General features: G+C 46.5%; 2 protein-coding genes and 1 non-coding gene across 3 annotated transcripts in view; 2 read left to right on the top strand and 1 right to left on the bottom strand.

The window, feature by feature from the left end:
• UNC45B (unc-45 myosin chaperone B) overlaps nt 1-2,643 on the top strand; it is a 10,678-nt gene extending 8,035 nt beyond the window's left edge. Inside the window, exons 17-20 of the mRNA XM_014308857.2 lie at nt 1-49; nt 376-493; nt 595-750; nt 1,845-2,643. The exon at nt 1-49 is cut by the window's left edge and continues 4 nt beyond it. Of these exons, the coding sequence (XP_014164332.1) occupies nt 1-49; nt 376-493; nt 595-750; nt 1,845-2,111 (590 nt within the window). The 3' untranslated portion in view covers nt 2,112-2,643. The remainder of the gene's footprint in view (nt 50-375; nt 494-594; nt 751-1,844) is intronic.
• A 1,864-nt stretch (nt 2,644-4,507) lies between these two features.
• LOC115948393 lies at nt 4,508-4,605 on the top strand. Its single transcript, XR_004082214.1, has one exon. It is a non-coding gene; the product is annotated as a Z30 small nucleolar RNA (small nucleolar RNA).
• A 1,740-nt stretch (nt 4,606-6,345) lies between these two features.
• Nucleotides 6,346-9,899, bottom strand: PEX12 (peroxisomal biogenesis factor 12; the record flags this gene model as incomplete). The annotated part of the gene is made up of 3 exons (XM_005425458.2): nt 6,346-8,135; nt 8,946-9,490; nt 9,846-9,899. Coding segments are annotated over 3 exons (999 nt in total), but the record flags the coding sequence as incomplete, so codon positions are not given.
• Nucleotides 9,900-9,901: the final 2 nt, after the last annotated feature.

Below are 9,901 nucleotides of genomic sequence, written 5' to 3'. Positions count from 1 at the left end.
AGGCTCTGTTAGGTCTCACAAACTTTTCAGGAAGAAGTGATAAACTTAGGTAAGCTTTACTGCTTTTTAACTTTCCTTCTTCCTCAGGAGTGAATGTGAATTACTTGGTGGACTATGAAGGCTGGTCAGTTTGAGCTACCTTTGGCAGAGCTACAAAGGTCTCAGAGCTAAAAGACTGATGAAATAGGAAAAGGAGGGTGGCATATTTTCCTCTAGAAACAGCAAAGACATTAATTTCATCTGCATTAGAAGGGAATGAACCAGATCATGAGCTCCAGACACTGATTTGCTTCAAGGCCTTCCCTGCAGTTAATATTTGATAAGTTGGTTACTTCTTGACCTATAATGTAGGGTTTTTACTGCTCTTTACCACAGGTTGAAGATAGTCAAAGAGAAGGCCCTGCCAGATATTGAAAACTACATGTTTGAGAACCACGACCAACTTCGACAGGCAGCCACTGAGTGCATGTGCAACTTGGTGGTCAACAAGGAGGTAAAATCCCCCCTGGGCATGTCCAAGCTGACTGCCTGCCCCTGGTCCTGTGAGGAGCTGTCCCTAACTGTGATACCTCTGGGCATCTCTGGGGTTTTTAGGTTCAGAAGCGGTTTGTGGCTGATGGCAATGACCGGCTGAAGTTGGTGGTGTTGCTGTGTGGTGAGGATGATGAGAAGGTTCAGGTTGCAGCAGCAGGAGCCCTGGCCATGCTGACAGCAGCACAAAAGAAACTCTGCTCGAAGATGACTCAAGTGGTGAGGACATAACTCTGGTTGTGGGCAATGTGTGGGATGTACCCTGCAAGGGTCCTGGCTCAGATGTGAAGAAATCTCTCCAAAGGAACATGCAATTCACTAGTTCAATGCTGAGGAACCTAGAGAAGCTGGACCTGGGTGTGCATGCTTTGATAAATAACCTGAAACCCAAACCTTGTTCCACACAGAAATGAGAAGAGCTTGATTGATAACCTGCTGAGCTTTAGAGATCCCAAATGATGTCCCTTCCCTGCACAGATCTGAGAACCCAGAGCCTGCATGGCTGAGTGTCTGAAGAGCTGTGGTTAAGAACTCCTGAACCCTATCTTGTTGCACACATGATTGGACTCTGGAGCTCATTAAGATAAAAATGATTAATCAAGACAACAGAGAAGCTCAAGAAGGTTGGGGTGGGAGTGTCTTGGTCATCTCAGCTGTGTCAAGACACTGGTCAGAATCTTTTCACAGAGATTATGCAGCAGATTGAATATGAAACATATTCCATGTTGTCCTAGTGTCACAGACACATTTTATGAAAAATCCTTTCCTTAAGATTCTTTCTCCTGAGAAGCTGAGAGGCCTTAGGAATAAAATGTAAACAATGATTATCTGCTGCTGTGGAATGCAACAGGTGCATCTGTGATTGGCCTCATGTGGTTGTTTCTAATTAATGGCCAATCACAGTCAGCTGGCTCAGACGGAGAGTCCGAGCCACAAGCCTTTGTTATCATTCTTTCTTTTTCTATTCTTAGCCAGCCTTCTGATGAAATCCTTTCTTCTATTCTTTTAGTATAGTTTTAATATAACGTATATCATAAAATAATAAATCAAGCCTTCTGAAACATGGAGTCAGACCCTCGTCTCTTCCCTCATCCTAAGACCCCTGTGAACACCATCACAGTCCAAGTGCTGTGGAAGATTCTGACTTAGGTGTAAGAAAAATTGGGTTAAAATGTTTGGAGTCAGGTTTCCTTAGTTAAAAATACCATAAGTGACATGAGTATTGCTCTTCCTTCTGCTTTAGGAAGCAAAAGTCATGTTCTTGGTTGAGGTATTCTTCAGATCAGTACTAATGATCTCTCCTTCCCTTGCAGACCACCCAGTGGCTTGAAATCCTGCAGAGGCTCTGCTTGCATGACAACATGGAGGTCCAGCACCGAGGACTGGTCATTGCCTTCAACTTAATCAGCTCTGACAAAGAGCTGGCCAAGAAGCTGGTGGAGTCAGAGCTCCTGGAGATCCTGACCTACGTGGGGAAGCAGGAGGATCACCCCAAGAAGCAGCACATCATAAACGTGGCACGCGATTGCCTCACCAAGTGCATGGATTACGAGCTGATCAAACCTCTCTCTCAGGCGTGAGGGAATGAAAAGCACCAAAAAAAGGCTGGGTGTGGGGGGAAAAAGTGGAGAAATATGGAAAAGTGAGAGCCATGAGGAGAATCTAGTGCCATTGTCAAGGCACTGAATAGTTTGAGGACAGCTTTGGAGGATCATAAGGTGTATGAGGAAAAGGAGGGAATTTGCCTGGAAAATTTGGGACGTGTCCATCTGAGTAATTCCCAGATGGTGTAAATCCTTTCTCTGCCCCCATCCAGCTGATAATGATGAAAACTTCAGCTGTAAAAGAGTTGGTTGTGTTGGAGACATGTCAGGAGGCTGTTGGAAGGAAACTCAACAAAGCTGAAATTGGTTCTGCCACCACCTGCAGCTCCTGGTACTTCTGGAATTCCCAGCAATGGTGGAACAGGGAGAGTTAAGTACCTTCTATTCTGTAGTCAAAAAATAGGATTTTAGATGTGTGCTTCTTTGTTCATTTGTTGGCAGATGTGTGCCAAAGTGTGAGGATGGTGGGTGAGCTCTTAATAAATTCACTGCTTTGTTCCATGTGGAATTCCTGTTCTGATTTTATTAAGCTAAAGGAGAATTTAGGGCAAGTCTTGCATCACACCTGGGAAAGTGGAGTAATTGGTAACACAGGTTGAATTTTCACTCCTTGCAAACCAGCGTTCCCAAATGCAGCAGAGTCACCACAAAGGTGTCACACCAGGGCACAGGGAATGTTGAAAATATTCCATTTATGAAAAAAGCAGATTGAGAAGCAATCCTCCAGTTGTCATCACATTAAACTTCATTACATAAATATTTTCATTCAAGCACAGATTCTTAATGCATGCTGTGGACAACACAAAAATCACACACTGTTGTTTTAGTTCCTGGGGAAAAGTCCCTAAACATGTAATAAATACAATCTCACTCAATAATTATTTAAATATTAATTCAAATGCATTAAAATATTTCTGATCATACTAAATATTAGTGGTGTTCACAATAGGCATAGCATGATGAAATGTTGAGGTTTTGGGTTATGAAAGGAACCATGAGGATATCTTTTCTTGCATGTTAAGGAAAAAAAAAATAAAAGTGTCTCTAGTGTCCTGAATTTGGGAAATATTGAAAATTTTAAGCTAACAGGTTTGATAAGCTAAAAACAGATTTATTTGGGGGGGTGTATTGAATTAATGTAATCACATTCAGTTAAATCACTGGTGCTTTATTATCACAGCTGGGAGATATCAGGCTGTTCTTCCAAATCGAGGGAGCCACATTCTGTGATGGAAATATGGCTTGTTTTCTGCCAGCCTTCCATTTTGGATACCCATTTTTAGGGCTTTTGAATCTGGCTTTCGAAAGTACTTTACCTCTATACAGGTTTACCTAACCAGCATCTCTGACACCAAGACAAAATGCCATTGGAATTGAAGGGCAAAGTTTCCCTTCTCCTGCTAAAGCAGGAGCAACTGCGTTCTCTTCGGAGCAACTGCGTTCTACTAACTGAGTGTTGCTGAAGTTGAGCGAGGAAATAACTTCTGTAAAAGCCATTTATTAGCATTTCTTTTAGCTAAACGCTAGCGGAACACGCATTTTACACTAACAGGGACCACCCGCTCCCTCAGCCCCCCTCAGACTTCCGCAGGGCGGGAAACGCTCGCACCGCCCCCAGCTCCTCTAACGCGCCTTCCTATTGGCTCCCACAGTTAGAACCGCGCGCTGTGATTGGTTGTTAGCAGCAGATGGGCGGGGCGAATAGGGCGGCTCCGCCCCGGCGCGGCCGGGCCTGCGGGAGCGGAGCGGCGTGAGGGGGACAGGGGACAAGGAACAAGGGATATGGGATTTGGGATATAGGGTACCGGGGGATGCGGCACCGCGGTGGGGCAGCTGAGGGCTCGGAGTGTGCGGGGATGGGGACACGGAGAGTGAGGGAACGCGGAAGCGGCTCTGGGGGCTGTTTGAGGAGCGTGAACCCGGCCGAGGTGTAGGGCATGTGGGGTTTACTGAGATGCGGGAGGGTATATGGAAGCTCGGGGGATGGAGGATGGGCACGGGCAAAGGAACTGAGGACTGAAGAGCTGCAGGGACCTGGTGGGGAGGATAGAGAGAAGGAGGTGGGAAGAGAGTGTAAACGTGTGGCATGAGGGAAGGGAGGGATCCAAACAGGCCTCTGGAGCCTTGGAGAGACACTGACTGCAGCACCATTTAAAGGTATGGCACTTTTTTTTTCTTGAATTTGCCTGGTACCGCTCTGCTGACCTTGGAATGCCAGTTTGTGACCTGCCTTCCCCATCTTCTGCCCGGCTGTAGAAGGAATGTCACCTCCGTCCCCTGCTCCATGTGCTTCATCCTCCCAGGGAGGAGGAAACCTCCCAGGCCCTGGCTTGGGAGCGAGCTCCTCGTTGGAGGCAAACAGATTTGCCCAGAAGCAATGATGAGCGAAGTATAGTCTGAACTGGTATTGCAGAGACTCCGTGTCTCTGCTCTGACCAGGGCATGATCACCTAATCTTCTCTCTGAGCTACTTTAGGCTAAGCTCGTCTGCAGGGAACAGCTTTGCTGTTCTTGAAACTTTGATGCATCCTAAAAAAAAAATACTAAAAATTTTTAGCAGTTTGACGGCAGAAAAAGCCTTGATTTGAAAAATAACCCAAATACTCGTTGCTGCAGCATTGTGTGAGCTTGCAGTGAGGGGGGAATGTGGGTTTATCTCCTGTGTGTGCCCTGGATCACAAACTCCAGATCCTCTGCCACTGTGTCTCCTGTCTTAGTGCAGTGCAGACTCTGAGCTGTCTGTCCTGTAGCAGCTCATTAACAATTCATTCAGCTGTATTCTCATTTAGTGCTTGCCAGCAGGGAGCCAGGAGTATTTTTGGAATACTCTCCATGAAGTACAACCCCTTTGGGGTTGAGGGAAGGATCTAGGAAAAGAGGTTATGCTATTCTCTAATTCAGGTGTTTTTTTTTTGTTCTTTTCCAGGTGCTGACAACATCTTTATATTGATTTCTCTCTTCCTGTGAAGAAAGAAGCATCCATGGGGAATATACACCTAGGAGTATGTTTTAGTGGTTTTCCTTTAACAGGAGAAGCTACTTTGTTAAGGAAATAGCAAAAACTCAGTTGCTTCATGCTCTAATTTTTGAACATTGCCTTGATGAGCTGTGAATGTGCCTTAGGTTCACCAAAGAAATTTTAAAAGACTTGCAAAGTCAAGTCCTGGCAGTAGATACTGAACAACTCCAGTGCTGCTGTTGATGTTGATGAAATTGTATTGAGCAACACCAAAGCATCCTGAGGGTGTATGTGGTACATGATTCTGTAAAAATCACAAGTTAGTATGTATGTCCAAAGGTTGGTTTAATAAAGTTGGTACTCCCTGAAAAAGCTTCTCTTGTCAATCCTTAGCCAATCCTCGTTTTAAGAACACAGTTAAAAAGCAGATAAATGGGATTTTTTCTATAACCCAAACTGGTTTTGTAGCTTAGTTTTAGGGCAAGAAACCTGACAAATGAGTATTAATTAGCTGATAAGGACAGGAGGTTTCAAAGGAGTCAAATCCAAGTTGACATCCTGCAGCCATCTCCAGGAACACACAAAATCTGCCAGGTAACTGCTGAACCTGTCACTGGTGGGTTTGATATTTGTCACTCAGCTAAGCTTTGCAGGACAATTTATTGTGTAAAAGAGAAATTACAGCTGCTCAGAACTGGGAGGATTCGATGTGGGTGGTTCTGTGCAGGTCCTGGAGGTGGCCAAACCCAAGTTTGGCAGGGCCAGGGGGTTGTGCAGGAATGGAAAGCAGCCAGGGCCTGGCAGGTGGGCATCTGGTGGGCATTTTGGGGAGAGGAAGAGGCATTAATCCTGGGAGAAGGAGCTGGAGAGGCCCTGGAGCAGTGTGGGATCAGATAACTGTTGTGGATTAGTGAATTCTGCGTTAGAGAGAGGATGAACCTCCCCAAGAGCCCTGCAGTGCTGGGGGTGAGTGTCCCACACCTGCCCAGCTTCTCCCTGAGCAGCAGATAAGTAACTTGGAAAGTATAGGAAGGATAAAAGGAAAAATAAACCTGTCCTGAAAAGCAATCATCAGTCAAATGCTTATTTAAATGAGCTGTTGCACTGGAGTCACCAGGACATTAACAAAAAGTAAAAAGTGATTTGGAACTTCAGAAAATCTCACACTTTGATGTGATTTGTCTTCCAGTAAGATGTGTGTGTTCTAATTGCCCTCTAAAGGAGGAGGAGGATCTTCATGGACCCCGCTGCTACCGGAAAAGAGAGAAATGAGACCGTTTTTTATTATTATTCCACAAGGGCACAGGTAGAAGGGTCAGGGAGGTGTACAGAGATAATAAAGCATCAGGAACAAATCTCATTTATTAGGGGTATGGGGAAGGTGCAAATTACTGCATTTGCCCACATTATTCAATAACCTTACTCTCTTGCTTACAGGTGAAGGAGGATATTGGAGATTTTTATCTTCTCTTCAGAAGATAAAGAGTTAAAGTGGAGGGAAAATGAGATGCCTGGTACAGTGGATTAAATGTTAGGAGATGTCTCTTAATCTGTAAAGACCAGAGTGGGGTCTGGACTTTGTGCAGAAACTTTGCTCTTGTACTCTCTAAGCACTGTCACCGTGATATCTGGAGCACTGCTGCTCCCTAGAGTCAGGAAAACAGCCTTCCATCTGAAAAATCAGGTGTCAAGCAAGAGTCAGCCATGTCACACAGCTTTTCTTTCCTCCTGTGTTCAGTGGAAGGATGTTTTGTTCTGATATGAATGTGCTACATGGCTGGGACTGGAATAATTGCAATGTAATGCTCAGACATTAAAGATTCTCAGCCTATAAAATGCTAATCTTACATCCACTACCAACACATGGAAAGATGAAAGCAGCTTTAGTCTTGTCTCTCTTATGTAAATAGAGCCCCCAGAGGAGCAAACTGTTTTTCCAATAACCAGAAAAGAATTAAATTAGGTTCTCAATCAAGAAAGAATTTTGCTTTATAAAAGCAGATAATAATTAATGCAAAGACTTATTTAACAATAAACCATTCTCAGCAGCTAGAAGTTTGTTTTAATCTGGTTTGTCATTTTCTCTCTTGTGCAGAAAATGTCACATTCCTCTTGTCCATCTTGTTCCCTTAAAGAGTCAAAAGTCTTAATTTAGAACCGTTGATGGGAATTAGGAGGGTGATGTTCTCAATTCCAAGGTGAAGAGCCTGAAAATGCAGGAGGCTGAAGAGCAGAGGTTTAAGCCTGTCTCCACCTCTGACAAAGCCAGAGCTCATCCTGGGCAGCACAAGGGCCTGGGAAGCTGCCCAGGGAAGAAAAACCTGCCTGGAGGACTTCCCTAGCTCTTTAATTTGCTGGCTCATGCCCTCAAGCAGCACCAGTGCTGGTCTTTAATCCTCACATCTGCACTCCTCTTATCCAAATCAATGTTTCCTCCCTTTCAGCTGGTCCTTTAAGGCATTTCTGTGCTGGCTGACAGGCTGGGGCTGTGTGATACCTCTGCAACAAAGGGCAGAGCATTGCCAGAAGGTGCGAAGGCAGCAAAGCTGATGAACCACCGAGTGCTGCAGAGCTCGCCGAGGAGCTGTCTGAAGCTTTCCATGGGATGTCCAAAGAACTGCTGGAGGCTCCTGGGAGCCCTTCAGCTCTCAGGGGAGTAGAGTTTGACCAGGTGCTGCAGCTCTGTGGCATAGCCTGTGACTGGGCAGCGCTGGTGAGCCTTCACAAAGCCGTGGGCACAGCGGTAGCAGAACACGAAGCCAGACGTGGCCAGGGCCGTGGCATTGACGCGCACCTTGCGGCACAGAGGGCACACGGACTTCAGGCTGGGCAGGACAGCTGAGCTGGGCTCGTGATCCAGGTGCACAGGGGGCGGGGGCGTGGGGAGGGCTGTCAGGGACTTGATGGTCTCCTGGTTTTCTGAGGAGTACCACCAGTCCAGGAACTGGAGGAAGAAGACGCTGACGGACAGGCCGGTGGACAGCGAGAAGGCAACGGCACCCAGAGCTCTCCTCAGGGCCGACTGCACTCGTGAGCTAAAGCTGCAGCAGAGAGAAACAGGGAGAGATGGTTACTGCTGCACACTTACCCATCTAGAAACCATGGGGAAAAGCACCTGGGGAGTGACAGCTTCATACAGCTCCTTAATGCTAAGTTAGTTGGTCACTGTGTCCCATGTTTGCACTCATTAGGATGTTTCAGATTTTTCTTTTAAGGAAGATCCAAGATGGTTACTACTGCACACTTACCCATCTAGAAACCATGGGGAAAAGCACCTGGGGAGTGACAGCTTCACACAGCTCCTTAATGCTAAGTTAGTTGGTCACTGTGTCCCATGTTTGCACTTACTAGAATGTTTCGGATTCTTTTTTTATTTTAAGGAAATCCAAATCCTGTTTTTTTCAGAAGTTTAAATCAGAAGGATTTGGATTAAAGGATCTTGGACCACAGAGTGTTTCACTCCAGGTCACCATTTCTCAGGGTATTCAGTGTGGCCATGACCAGCTGCTGCTTAGGAAAATCAAAGGAATAAGTTTCAATCCTTTCAGCAACATTGCTGCAACTGCTGCACCTCTTTTGCTGGAAAAGTGCAGGGGAAGACTGAACAGAATAAAGGCTTGCATGCCCAAAAACACCCCCAAACTCTGAAATTTTATTACCAGAAAATTATTTCAAGCTAATCCCTGCTACTGGTTTCCTTATTTTCACTCACAATACACCCTTTCGGAGCACATTTTGTCGGTGTGAATTTTCATCTTGAATTTTTGGAGAACAAGGCACTTTTACCTTGCATCATCACCTCTAAATTTACACACCCTGGAGAGCAACACCCGAGCCAGGTTCTGCCATACCTGTGTGTTTGACTTGAGGTGCTTTCAGCCCATTTCTTCTCCAGGGCTTGGATATCCTCTGCAGTCAGCCTGACCAGGCGGACACCAGCCAGCTTCAGCAAGGGGGAATGATGCTCAGCCTTGCCCAGGATGTAGCAGAGCTGCTGGATAAGAAACCAGCCCTCCCAGGTCATGTTTACATAGGGATAGGCAGCTAGAAAGGCTCTGTAGAAGCGCTTCCAGGATGATGAGGGAGGGTGGATGGAGTACTCATCCTCTTCCCTCAGGCTGGACACCAGTTTCTCCAGCTTTCCTTTCAGGTAAGGAACAAGAACCAGCAGGAGCAGAGATTTCCAGTGGTGCCTCTTTGGCAGGCCAGCTGTGGCCAGAGGTCGCTGTCTGCCGTTTCCCATGGGGATCCTCTTCATGCTATAGAAGTTCTCAGAGAAGGAGGCGCTGCACCTGGCCAGGTAGTGCTGCTGGAGCAGCAAATCCAGAAGGACGTAAATCTCATCAAACCACCGCCAGAGGAAACCGTAGCGGGCAGGATTGGACTCGGCAAGCACCTGTTGCAAAAGGAACACAGGAGGAATCAGAGTGACTTGGGTTGGAAGGAGCATTAAAGATCACCTGGTTCCAGCCAGACACTTTTTACTATTCCTGCGCTCCAAGCCCCGTCCAATTTGGATTTGAACACCCTCAGGGATGGGGCAGCCACGGCTTTTCTGCGCCAGGGCCTCCCCACCCTCACAGGAAAGGAGCTGAAAGCGGAGTAAAGTGAAGTGCTAAATTATAAATCACAGCAGCCATAAACGACGCCCCTAATTCTCAACACACGCCAGGTGGCTCACAACTGTCCCGCTGCCGGCGAGTGCGGCTGGAGTTACACACCGGGCGCCCCTCCTCTCCCCTCACCCTCACCTTGACCAGGTGCTGCAGGGCGGGTTTCACGGCGGCCATCAGGCTGTCCTGGGCCA

Source organism: Geospiza fortis, unplaced genomic scaffold (genome assembly GCF_000277835.1).
Source record: "Geospiza fortis unplaced genomic scaffold, GeoFor_1.0 scaffold425, whole genome shotgun sequence".
Taxonomy (NCBI): domain Eukaryota; kingdom Metazoa; phylum Chordata; class Aves; order Passeriformes; family Thraupidae; genus Geospiza; species Geospiza fortis.
The sequence above is the reverse complement of the archived record's forward strand: the minus strand, read 5'-3'. Positions and strand labels throughout refer to the sequence as shown.